The sequence below is a fragment of the Populus euphratica genome, unplaced genomic scaffold, assembly GCF_000495115.2.
Source record: "Populus euphratica unplaced genomic scaffold, PopEup_1.0 scaffold30.1, whole genome shotgun sequence".
Classification (NCBI taxonomy): Eukaryota; Viridiplantae; Streptophyta; class Magnoliopsida; order Malpighiales; family Salicaceae; genus Populus; species Populus euphratica.
The window spans coordinates 698644-712114 of NW_011499869.1; the positions used below are offsets into that span (position 1 = coordinate 698644).

Sequence of the window (13471 nt, forward strand, 5' to 3'; positions counted from 1 at the left end):
TCCAAATTTTCATTTATGGCCGTCTTGTGATATTTTCTTGTCCCATACCGTTTCAGCAAAAGAGCTCCTGCCCTGCGCTAATATGACAGCTGAAAAAACCCGATCAAATCGACTTGACAAACCAGAGAAAAAACTCATCACAACAGCATATTCCCTGTTACCCATCCTATCTGAGAATATGCATGCTGCATTGGATGGCAGTCTGACAATGGTTTCAATGAACAACTGGAGCAATGCAGGAGATATCTTACAGCCTAGACCAGGGATTGGCTCCTTCATAAATTATATCCATTCATTAAAAAAAGAAAAAACACACTTGGGCACTTGGGATGCTACAATTACAAGGACAAGAACCAGGTTTCAGTTCACAGAAACCTATTTTGTTTAAAATCAACAAGCTTAGCGCACTGCACTTCAATAGCCAAGAAACATCACCCAAATACGAGCTAGCATAGAAGGGGGGGATGGCACGCTTCTCAACAAGAAAGGGGCAGTGGGCGCCCCGTTGCCCGGCAATATGCAAAAAAAATTAAGCCGAAGAATACAAAAGCCCAATCAACTTGGATCGAGTTCCAGTCCTGGCCAGATGGTTTCACAACTCTCCATTACTGGCACGTTTTTCTTCTATACAATTTCATCACACACTGTCGGTAATTCCATTTATGTACACTAAAAAAGTTCTCGCCTCGTAACCAGGGTACAACAAGAAGCGAGGATGGCACACAGAATCCCTGGTCTAGTTTCCATTCTCAATCGGAAGCCTGGCACGGCAGTCTTCATGCTTGCCAGGAATTAAACATTTATCAGACATCTATATCTTTCCTTTTGGTGTCCTGTTTCAATCCCAGGCCAGCCCTGCCGCCGCCGCCTTCTTCAATGTATTATGAACACACAATCCCCCTTCTCCTTTGCTGAGGATGGCACACAAAACCCACGTAGGATTTCGATAAATAATAAATAGCTGCCACGAGCTGAAACAATCACGCTTAAATCAGTATTTCCCCTTCTCACCTCTGATTAGATGAAGCCATCAAGCTCTGATCTGGTAGTGTCCAGGAAAGCAAATGCCCGCCAGAATCCCCACTAAGTAACTGCTTCCGGTCGCTTGTGAGGTGAAGGGAAGTAACCGGATGTTTATGAAACTTCAGTACTTTGTGGAGAAGTAACCTGTACTCTGGTACCTTATCACCTAGATTTAGCCCACCGGTTGAACTGCTGGTAAATTTACTCAAGGCACTCTCTTGGTTGGAGCAGTGAACCATATGCCACACCTTAACTGCCCCACTCTGGTGACCTGTCACATACCAGTTTGTGTCCAGCCAATCGGAAAATGTACAACTCGTCACTGAGAGAATAGAATCAGAAGGAAGTTGGGAGGTGTTGATCACAGCAAGGCAATCCCCATTGATGCTCCAGACAGCAAGCAGAATTCCAGCCGCTGTCATGATCTCACCAGTCAAGTCATTCACATAAATTGCTGAAATTGGCACAGGAAACTCTGGTAGCTGCCTAACAAAAACCAAGGAGCTGAGGTCCCATACAATAACCGTGCAGTCATCAGAGCCACTTAAAATCAGCATGTAAGGCTGGCTAACATGTAGGCATGTGATTTTGGCCGTGTGTCCACAAAGTGCATTCTCCAAATGCAGATTTTGCAGAACGCGTGGACCATCCTTGCTGATTCTCCAAACGCAGAGTAACCCATCATCGGCTCCTGTAACCAAAATCTGACCATCATGACTAGCACTAGCACACTGAATCTGGCTGCTGCCCCCATGAAGGTTCTCATGTGTTGAGAGCAGTCTATCTTGATCATAGCTCATAAATCTCAAGCTACGATCTGGGAAACCCCATGCAACATATTTGTTATATGTTGTAGGTTTGAGCAAACTGTTTGTGCCTGCCACGAGTATTTTCTCGTGAACAGTCACAATCTGGGTAATGGCAGATGAGCTCTTGCGTATTTCATATGGAACAAGATGGGAGGAATACTTGAGCGGATGTGGAATCCTTCTATCAGAACGTCTTTTCACATGGGGTTTGAGGAATAGCTGCTTGGGTGTCTGCCCAAAGTGATTGATTTGGGCTAGAATGGAGGCTTTCATTGCAGGATCTGTAACTGAGTCTATGTCTACACTCCCCTCATAAGTGTAATGATAGAAAACATTCACAGCTTCTTCAGCTGCCTGTCAATTATGCAAGGAAAATAAGGAAAATATTAGATCACAAACAGCACGAGGCGGAGAATGATCCAATCACCCAAAGAGAAGAGTTGAAAAAAAATATGGGCCAATGATGAGTTAAATCATCAAAATGGATGGCACATCCTGGTGTAAAAGTTGCACTTCCAAAGTAGTTGTAGCGGTGGAGTGATATATATTATTTTTTTGGGCTTTTTTTTTTTTTGGTTGGGGGGGGGGGGGGGGGGGGGATGCAAACACAGAACTATTGCGCTGCAAGAAGCATGATCTTCGTAGTTTCTCAAACAAAACAGTGAAAGCCATCAGCAGTACATAGACATACAATAACAGTAATCAATTTAAATATCATGTAAACATTGGACTGAGGTTTATTCTGCTGATCTGTCACCACCACTGATTTGCTACTGGACTTTCAGGGGTTACCTTTCAGAAAGGTAAAACAGAATGAAAAGCTCATATGGAAGTAGACGGTAGAAAAAAATCTATAATTTTTACAGTTGTTTTTCATGGATCTGGATCTGATTGACCTGCAAAAAGACAAGACGGTTTCCTGACATAAAGAATGTTGAACGTACCTTCCCTCTCTGTTTATATCCAAAAATGAGATCTATCCAATGATGAAGATTTTCTGAAACAAAATCAGATTCCAGCGCTTCTCTATGCTTCCTAATGAACTCTCTGGCACTGCCTTTCGCCCAGGGGGGTAAGAGGACATCACCAACCTGAGAATTAAAAAAAAATCATGCATGCTTGCAATTTTTAATGGCTGGAAAAGGAATATAATTTTTTTTTTTGGATCACAAGTTCTTTCCCAGCAAATAATCAAACAAAATAGATTAGGCGAAACTAAATAAATTTGCACTTTCAGAAACAAACCTTCTCTCCTGATTGTTTCTCTCCCAAATCAAGATTGAACCTGTTCTCCAGAAATTCTGGGATGTAGAAGAATTCTGGAATCAATTCCTTGACATCAGACGTGTTTCCTTTCCCCGCTGCACTTAACCAAGTATCTCGAATACTGTTGAAAAGACGATCAGCATGATCGAATTGACCACCCTGCAGCTTCTGATTCTCTACACTGAATGGTGGAAGGCGTAGAAGGTAGAAGAGGACAATTCCAGCACTAGAATAGTGAGAGCCATAATGAAATTTTGGAACCTCTGGATCATCCCAGGTCTCGTATCTGAACAGAAAACCAAAAAGGGAAATGACAGAATAAATGGAAAGCAGTGAAAATAATCAGTGCTATACACATGAGGACTAACCTTTTCCTAAATTCCTCTTCTCCCTCCCGTGTCTGACAACCCATTGGTTTCTCAAGCTTACGAAATGATTTAGGATTGGACAAATCCAAATTTTCACTCTCATAATCAGAGAGAACCCATGGAAACACTGGATATTGGGTCAGATCACTGTATCCTCTACCAGCCAAGGTGTTGAGATGCATGAGATATTGGAAATTACTAATTTCTCCATTTTGCCACCTTTTAGAGAAGGATTTAGCCATTATCTTAAATAAGCGGCTGCCCTCATTACTTTCTTGTTTTACTGATCCAGAAATTGTAGTGTCCAACCTGAATCAAGAGAGAAAATTGTGGATTAAGCAATATTCAGTTCAAATATTATGAGAAAGAAGCATCCAGTAAGGTCCATAGCATCAGTACGTGAGCAACATAAATATAATTGTGTCATCTTATTATCATTCTAAGATACCTCTATTAGCATATCCATGAAATTTCAATGTAGGACAGATGGAAAGAGGCATTAGGGAAGAGAGAAGGGGAAAAGGGGAGATAAATAGAGAAGAGTAGCTATAGATAGGAAAACAATAACCTCAAAAATCAACGTGATTCCTCAGAGATTCAACTTTCAAATAGGAAATATAATAAAGTCCAAAACAAAACAAAACTCATTCATAATTGATGCTAAAAAACATAATGAACCATAAAAACTTGATTTGCAAAACAAGAAGCAATATAAACTTAAATAAAACTTCTTCTTTTCAGAAGATGAAAGATTTTTAAAATCTTCCTTTCAGTCATTGCCAAATTGCATGCATAAACTACATTAGCAGTAGACATCAGATAAAAATCTATTTTCAGAGCTGCTTACTTCAGCCTCAGAGGATGGAATGAAGGGAGGGGAGTGGTGAACCACAACATCACATAGAAATCATATCTTGAAAATATGTTGATCTATCTAGATGTATTTCCCAAGTGTAGAAGGGATATCAAGTAACATTTGAAAATGGAATGCAGAAACACTTCGGGATATTTTCCAATGCCACAAAGAATCGGTAGTGAAGTTGATGAAGCAGTTTCTCCACTCTAAAGCAGCAGTATTCATTTAATAAAGACCTTTTTTTCTTTTGTGCAATGCAGCTCATCTTTAATTACACAGAGACTCAGTCAGAGTTGTCAAACAACCTGAAAAAAAGTGCTGCATCTAACTCTTGACTTAGGAGTTTGGTTTTTTTTAATCCATCCATCCATCCATCCATTATTATTATTATTATTTTGGCTGGCAAGGGCCATGCAAACATAGATCCTTGATAAAACGTTCAACCTGCATTCCATTGTTGTGATACCTCACAACATGAAACCTATGGACATGCACTAGAAACAACAACAATCAAATGATGAAGAAGAAATCCACAGTATCAATCACTGAAAACTCAATTTGCTAGATAAATAAACAATACCTTGACTTGGATTTCTAACAAGGGTGCTATATTTAAGTATTCAAGCTATTACAATGTAGAAAAACCTGATGCAAGCAAAACAGAAAAACCACCTAACTAGGCAGTAGAAATAAATCTGTACTAAGCTCATACAATTACTACTTATAAAATATTAAAATTCCTAAAAACAAGAAAAAAAAGATCATGAATGATGAAAAAAAAAACAAGAATTATTTTCCAACTCTTAAACACCTGAAAATCTAATATAACAACATCCATTCAGCATAAAATAATCGATACACAGCTAAAATATAACATTCACATACAACACGGGAAGCATAAAAAATTATACTTGGTCAAAAAAATAATTGGCAGATGCAATTACTAGTTAATGGCAAGTATGCACAGCCACAAAACAATCATGAAAGAAAAATTCAAAAGCAATGAGAAGTAGAATTCATACATGCTGTTCCTTGGAAGATTCATGGCAACCAGATTTTTGAACACTTCTTCTCTCTCCTTTTTGTGGAAAACAAGTAGATCGTTGCATCCATCCATGCTGAATATCTCAACAGCAACAGGTCGGAGCTGGTAATCACGTTTCAGAATCTCATGAACACTGTTGAGCTTCCACATATGCCAGGGATGGGGTAAATTACCACTAGTACACACTTTCTCCTTGCCCCATGCACCACCATTGTAGGCCCATGCCCTTCCACCAATACATGCCTTTGCTGTTGTGCTCCAGGATGAAGTTGACTTGGACTGGAAATCAGCACTGCCTGTAACATCCTTCTTTACACCCAAGGCCTGATCAATAACAGAGAGTTCATCCTCACATTCTTTTTCACAAATACACTCCGAATCGTCAATGTAAAAGTTCTCGATTATGTATAACGAAAGTTCCCCTATCAAAAATATACCATCATGCTTGTCCAAACCCACAACTCGCTCACAGTTATATTTGAATCGTATCTTTTCATGAGGTTCCAAATATGGTCGGATCAGATATTCACCATTATCATTTAGTCCTTTATCTGATTTATCTTCCATGATTATGATTTCATCTGCTTTATTTGACAATGATTGCAATGGAGTTCCAAAGTCAGATTTTTCTTGTATGCTCTCTGACATCGGGACAGAAACAGCACTAGACTTGACACCAAACTCAAGTGCTGAGTGAAGACTTGCTTCATTCATGTTACTAGATCGATCATCATTCCATCCATTTCTAGCAGAATCTTCCCATTTCACATCATCTGATTCTTTAAAAAATTCACCATACATCTCACCAGCCATGCCATTTTGTTTGGCACCATCAGTTAAAAGATGAAAAAATGATTCAGTGTAAGTATCAGAAGCATCAGCACCACCATCGTATTTTCCTTTGGACAGATCTGCTTCTCCCAACTCAAACTGTCCATCAAGAACATTTTGGATGGTTTCAACCCTCAATTTGCAGCGCTCAAGCTTTTTGCGCATCCTGTATGGACCTTCAATGGGACATAGCTGCCATTCAGGATCTACAGTTGCAGAGGATTTCTGCAGTGGGATTATTCCACGCTCGTGTACAAGTTGTTGAAGAAGGGTTTGCCACTCACTTTCAGCATGGAGGACCCATCCATACTTATCTTGGCGGACAACTCGTAACTCAGTAGACATTGCATCACGAAGCATTTCCAAAGCATATCTTCGTTCATTTACTTGTTCCCAATGTTTTTGGTCTGACTTCAAAAAATCACGTGATCTTCTCCCCATTTCCCTCCTACAACGACCCTCCATACCTTTAATTCTCACTCCTGGAAATTTTGCTGATCCAGCAATAAACTGAACCCACATAATGGCTGCACACTGCTCCAATACTTTGTTGACCATCAGCTCAGAACCCTGAAGCCACTCAAAGAAATTAGATAAACTTCCAGTCAATAATTTGTCAAAACCACCATGCAGTACATCCATGTGCTGCCCTTGATTTGGTTTAGAGACAAGAAAGTCTTCTAGTGCAGCCCAGCGAAGCACCAACAGATACTTGACAATGTCTACTGCCATGTTCTGAACATTTCGCCTTTTGTCACGGAGAAGAGATACTAGATTTACACAAAGACAGCAATTCAAATCAGTATCAACATTACTGGGACAGAGAATAACACGCTTGTGAGCAACTAGCAACTGTAAAACTGTGCAGATATCAATTCTTGAATCTTCTTGTGAAGAATTGGAGGAGAATTTTTTCTTGGGCTCAATAATTGAACCTAGGCTTGAAAGAAGATCATCCTCTCCAATGGTGGCCAAAAATGATGGCAAAAAACAATACATTATCATTCGATTTGTGTTCCTAAGTAGTGAATTTATATAAGTATCAAGTTGCCTGCTTCCTCTTGTAATAGATAACAGACTCTTTCCTGCAGGAGCTGCTTCTTCAATGCGACCATCTTTGTTTGCCAACTGTAACAATGACAACAAGAACTCCAGAGTTTTCAACACACCAGCAGGTTGAGGAAAGGCACCCATATAGACACGATCTACTATCATCCAGCTTAATGATTCCAAGTTCGTGGTCCATCGAAATTTGTCTAGCTTTTTCTCATCTTCCTCATCATCACGCAAAAGACGCCTTTCCACAAAGTTCATCAGTCTGCTAAGGCACAAACCCTGGAAAACTAAAACTGATTCAGCATCAACATATAAAGGTACTGTTTCCAAGATGCCCTCTATAACCTGTACTGCTTTAATCTGCTCAGTGATAAAATCAGAAAGAATTTCTGCCATGAAATCTAACATGGCAGTCGCTCCTGCAGAACAAGGCCCACCCCCATAACCAGAATCATCCATTTCAAGGAGAATCTTTGAGCTAATTGCCAAAAATGAGTTTGCAGAAGATGGCCCTTGGGAACTTGACTTCAAGCCTGCAGATGGATTGAATTCACTCAGAGACACAGAAGACTCCATGGAAGGAGTGGCTTGTAAAGAAGCTTTGTGTTCATTGGGGGACGCATTGCCAAGCCAAGATGACAATGGAACAGCCGGAGATGAAGATGGTGTGAGGGGAATTCTTGAACTCGACTTCTCAGATATAATAGGAGAATCTGGTATATTAAGAGAAGCTGAACTCTGGGATTCTGCCTGTTGAAAGGAATGCATATTGCCATCAACATTCCGGATATTGAATTGATTTGAGCTAGAGGTGGCAGAAACCAGGTCAACATTATCCCCATCCAAGTTCTGAAAAGGTGGGACACCTTTGGCTGATTTTTTCAATTCCTCATGCAAATTAGAGATGCCAATCTCTGTTTTACCATCAGCCAAATCATTTAGTGACATGGGCATATCTTCAGAACTTGTACTTGCATGCCCCTGAGGGAAGCTTCCAATGCTAATGGAGGACTTTGCAGATTGTTCTTGTTCAAGAGGTAAGCTAGAGAACGTATTTTGAGAACTGCTGGTATCATCACAATCATTCAAGTCCTTTTCTTCTGCCTTATCAGAAAGCTCTTTCACCATCATCACTGCATAAGCAGCCCTGCAAGAAAAACAAGGCTTGTCCAATCACAGTACTGCTAGAGTAATTAAAATTGGAAATAAGTAGTTCCATAAATGTCAACGTGGCATCCAGAAAAGAGGATACAAATTGCAGGGTGTCTGAAAACAAACCTAATGCAAGAAAAATAAAGGTCGATGCAGCTTTCAAGAAATTCAGGTCTTCTGCAAACAGCTGAAAAGGGAGGACACATCTTTGCAAGATCAACCATAAATCTCAGGACTGCAGTTGCAGCAGCAGGAGCTGATGCCTCACCTCCCATTAAGCGTGCTGCATATGTCTTATGCATCAAAGCTTCACCTTGAAGCTCTCCTGTCATGTCTGCATTTCCTTCCACAAGCTCTGCAACAAGGCTAGCACCAACCTGGGAAAGATTGCCAGTTTGATGAGCAAGCATTGACTGCCTGCTTAACCTATCAAATGTAGATTTTGCCATTGCAACCACTGATTCCAACAGTTCCACATACTTCAACTCCACGTAGCTTCCATCACTCGGAATAAGGGCATGAAAATCTAGCATACGCACTTCTGGTAGTCTGGGGTACACAGACTTTCCAAATACCAGACAAAACAAAATATAATATATATCAGGAGAATCATAAAAACTAGGAAGCACCCGCATTAGACCCTGATAACCACCACTTGTGCGAAATTTAAGAGCAAATGTGGGAGAAGAAGCAAGTGAAACACCAAGAAGGGTCATGATCCACCTCATGCTTGTAGGATGGACAGCTTCATCAAGAAAATAAGTTACCAGTTTTGATGAAACAATCTTATGCCACTGCTCAAGTAACTCGTCTGATTTGATAGTTACTTGTAGATCAATAAGCATCTCTAGGAGCATATTCCTTACAATTACATGCTTACCCATTGACTCTCGCACTATTTGATGCCTTAGTTTCAGTTCAGGTGGATCAAAAGTCATAATCACAAATCTTACCACATTCTCTAGTTCAGAAGCCAGAAATCCATCTTCCAAAATGACCCCGAGCAACACCACTAATTTTTCCAATACAGGAACTTCAACATCACCACGCTGCAACGTGACTAGCAAATGCTGAACAAGGTTTATTCGACGCAGAACTGTAAGGTTGTGACTCCTGTACCAATGCATGGACACCAAATGCTCCAGAAATCCTAGAAGTGCAATTTGAATTGAAACTGGGGCAGTCACCCACAATGTCCAGTCCAACAAGACATGCTCAACCATATCTGCATTTGACAAGACAATACAATTTGAAGTTTCAACTAGCATATCAGAATTCTCTAGCTCAGAAATATGGCTAAATGAATCTTTTGGCACAGAAAAATCATCCATGTCCCCATGAGATCCAAGTGAAGAAATCTCATCACGAAATTTTGACAAGCCGAGCTCCTCAAAGCTAGTTTCCTGCATAGAGGTGGCTGGTGATAAAGTAGCTTGCCTGCGTTCCAACTTCTTTGGTTCAGAAAATGAAGCCTCACAAGCAGCAATTTGAAAAAAAATCTCAAGAGATTGCATGTCAAATAATGACATTCTACGACGCAGAAACAGAGCAAGCAAATGGTATCCCCTATATTTTTTCATATCTTTCACATTCTGGGGATTCTGATGAAGTGCACAGGCAAGCATCGTCAAAGCCATGTGAAGCATATCCCTGGTTTCAGCAGCTTCGACAAGGGCCAGGACAACAGCCATACCACCTACGGGACGGATTGCATCACCAATTACAGATTGCCTACAAACATAGACGTCTCCGTGAAGGCGTCCAAGTCGCGGGATACCTGAAGCAAAAATAAAAGGAATGACCAAGGGGGGAAGGAGGAAGCGCAGGAGCTAATATGGAACAGCCCCCTACTCTACATAAATTGCTTGAAACATAAAATCCAGATTTTATTCACTCACCCCCGATAGGAGAGGCAGCAGCCGACATAGGATCAACCAGATTGAGCAAGGAGAATACTCCAGAAGCTCGAACAGATTCAGTACATGTTCCATCAAATGCAAATATAAGTTTCTTTCCAGAAAGCTGCAATGAGAGGTTTCCTAATCTCTCCAAATCCCAAACAATCCCACTACCATCTGCTTTAGAATCCCCCTGCTTGTTAGTACTTTCGAGCTTTGGTGTAGCCAATGGCAAGTCAGCATCTAATGAATCCAAGATGGCCATACTACCACCGCCACAAGCCTGGTTAGGGACAAAACGTAGAAGGTCTGTGTCTTGGAAGAGCCCTCTGTATCCTCTACCTAGAATGTACATGAAACATATACACCCTGATGTAAGCACCTCCTCAAAAAGGTAGCAAGAACGAAGTTTCCATGTCAGCTTGCTGATTTTCGCACAATTTAGTGGTGTCCCAATGGTGACCTGCAAGGGTTTTCCAGCTGGGGATGGTGAATATCCTAGTTTCCCTGTGTGTTTTAGCTTTCCATTGAGATACACATTTGCAACACTAGTTTGAAATAGTCCAGCAAGAGCATTTGGTTTGCTATGAACAACAGCAAGGTGATGCCATCTGCCTTCTTCAAATTCTAATCCAGAAAAAGACAAGGCACTAGAGTTGCTAGTAGCAAGGGTTAGAACACCATCCTCTTGAAGATAAAGTTCTGCATAATATGTGCTATCATTGCTTGCCATACCAACAGAAAATATACGGAGAATATGTCGTTCATCATGCTGCCCATTTGAACTGCTACATCTTTTGGAAGGGCCAGCTTTTGATGGCTCTGTGTCCTTTGCTTGTGATTTCAAGAAATTTCTAAACTGGAACCAACAGACAAATGAATAACCTGCAGAAGGAGGCCAGGACCTTTCTCCCAGAGACACCTGAACAGCAGCATGGCCAATCTTACTCATGTCCATCTCGACAAATGGTGCCAAAGATACATTTTCTGAGGCCATATCTTCCATGAGAATCAACCTCTCCATCATATCAACAAGAAAACGACCTGACTTCATAAGCCTCATTTGCAGAATGTATCTAATAAGCAGTCTGAGTTCTGATGCAGATAACCTATCAGAAAAAAATATAAACCTTAGTTTCTAGGATAATCATTGTCAAGTATATAACCACACATTGTGTTCTCCAGAGACATACCTATATGCACCAAGAACTTCCACAATCTTCAGTGTGTACAAAAGCAAAGGAGATGAGCCTGGAAGGAATGGATGGATTGTCTCCAACAGAAGCTCCACACAGTCTACACGAGTGACAAAATTGGGGGTGGGGGTGGGGGTGGTGTTAGACATGCAGACAATAGAATAATAAAGACAGTCAATAAAACAGGAGGGATTGCAAGAACAAAAAATTCATTGCGCACCTACAGAGGTGAGGTTTTCCTGGTTAAAGGGTCCAGCATGAGCAAGCCTTTCTATAAGGTTCAGTACTTCTAACTGCATTTTGGGAGTGAAGTGCAACAATAAGCGGATCAGAACTCTAACAGCGGCCGCATTGTACACTCGTTCCTTATCAGGATTAAACAAACCTGTTGGACTAGTTAAAAGAAAACCAGCTGACCCAGATTCAATCATATCAGTTGGCAAAGCACTGTCTGGAGACGAGAATGGTGGAACCACAATTTCAAAAGCAAGCTCTAATAACAACTGTATGACTTGCTTTTCATATTCCACACAAAGCAAGCCAGACTCAGATAGAAGATCATAAAAGGTGTGGGATGATATAATAGCATGCAATTTTGTCCTGTTAATGGCATTATCACGCACTGCAGCTGTCATCAGGCGCAGGAGGTATGTGAACACCTTCATGTAAACCTCTAAAGAAGATTCTTCTGTCTGTTCTCCATCACCTTGGAAACTGTGGAGTGTGGTCAGCATAAGAGAAAACCCAGTGGCTTCACCAAAGACCCTCTGAGCTGAAGTATTCACGCCCAGTATGCGCCACAGGGCACCCATTGTGTCACATTTTGCATCACTTTGAAGCCTATACTGATGTCCCATGCTGCTTGTAACCATTCCGCTTTTGAGAACCTCAACAAGCACACCTAGTTCTTCAGGATGAGCCTGGTAAATAAAAATTGAATGTTTCTTTTGGCATGAGCTTCTAAAAACTATTGGGGATTAATAAGAAAAAGAATTCAGTTATACATACATGAGAGCATACAAATCTATTACGACTATTCAAACATTTAACAGTTTCGTAAAAAGGCATGCTCATATACCTGTGCAATATCTTCAGTGATCAAACATGACAATATCCGGAGAACCCCAGGACGGTGAACATTAGACACAAGAAAAGGTAGAACAATGGTCACACCATTAGCTGATCGAAATGATGCTTGACTGGCTTCAGCTTTCTTCACTAAAGAGACCATGCAATCCCATGCAACAGGTATTGTGCCCTCAATCTCAAAAATAGGGAATTTCCCTGAACCACCAGATTCCATTAGCTTCGGTGAGGAAAGAATAGCATCTTTACTGTCCATGTGTTTCTTGAAACTACTTGAGCTAGATTTTCTTTCTGAGTGACTAGGACTAACAGTTTGCTGTTCTGGACCCAAAATAAACTTGTGCTGCTTCAGATCATCTAACAGAACTTCCAGTAAGCCAACTTCTCGCAGGACTTTTTTGTACTGTTGATCAAAAGATAAAAGTTTCAAAAAGAAAGAGAGTATGGTGTGCTTCAGCTCTGATGCTATCGGTTGCTGCAATAGGCAACAAAGAGAAAGCAACTCTTGCTCGGGAACACAATTCACAACAGTCACAGCATATTCTAGGATTTTCAAGATTATCTCTTGCAATGATGGTGGGAAACCAGCCATGTTTAAGATCAAAAGTGGAACCGTCCGTAATTGCTGACACAACTTATAGTTTTCTAGATGACTTGAGAATATCTTAAACATTCTATTTAATACTTCTGCCTGCAGTACTGCACTGTCTGCCTTTAGGAAGATGTCTTGCAACATCTGGACTGCTTCAAGGTCTTTCACTTTACCGTTGTCTTTCTCCCAATTTTCATCAGCAACACGATCTAAAGATGACATGCGACTTCTGCTATGGCAGGTGTGAGAAGGTTTGGAACTTTTTCCTCCAAGCCATGATGTAGATTCAGCAG

The 13471-nt window shown here is 40.8% G+C and overlaps 1 protein-coding gene across 3 annotated transcripts in view; it reads right to left on the minus strand.

Annotated features, from left to right (window-relative positions):
- Positions 1-277: 277 nt before the first annotated feature.
- The window catches only part of LOC105126805 (BEACH domain-containing protein lvsA-like), a 19266-nt gene continuing 6072 nt past the window's right edge, over positions 278-13471 (minus strand). For 2 of the 3 annotated variants that reach the window (XM_011027793.1, XM_011027791.1), the window contains exons 11-20: positions 12579-13471; positions 11721-12420; positions 11498-11600; positions 10305-11413; positions 8533-10183; positions 5345-8401; positions 3467-3775; positions 3078-3384; positions 2777-2923; positions 278-2186 (exon numbers count right to left, since the gene is read on the minus strand). In XM_011027793.1, the coding sequence (XP_011026095.1) occupies positions 1008-2186; positions 2777-2923; positions 3078-3384; positions 3467-3775; positions 5345-8401; positions 8533-10183; positions 10305-11413; positions 11498-11600; positions 11721-12420; positions 12579-13471 (9455 nt within the window). In that variant the 3' untranslated portion in view covers positions 278-1007. The remainder of the gene's footprint in view (positions 2187-2776; positions 2924-3077; positions 3385-3466; positions 3776-5344; positions 8402-8532; positions 10184-10304; positions 11414-11497; positions 11601-11720; positions 12421-12578) is intronic. The other variant, XM_011027792.1, reaches the window with a different exon arrangement.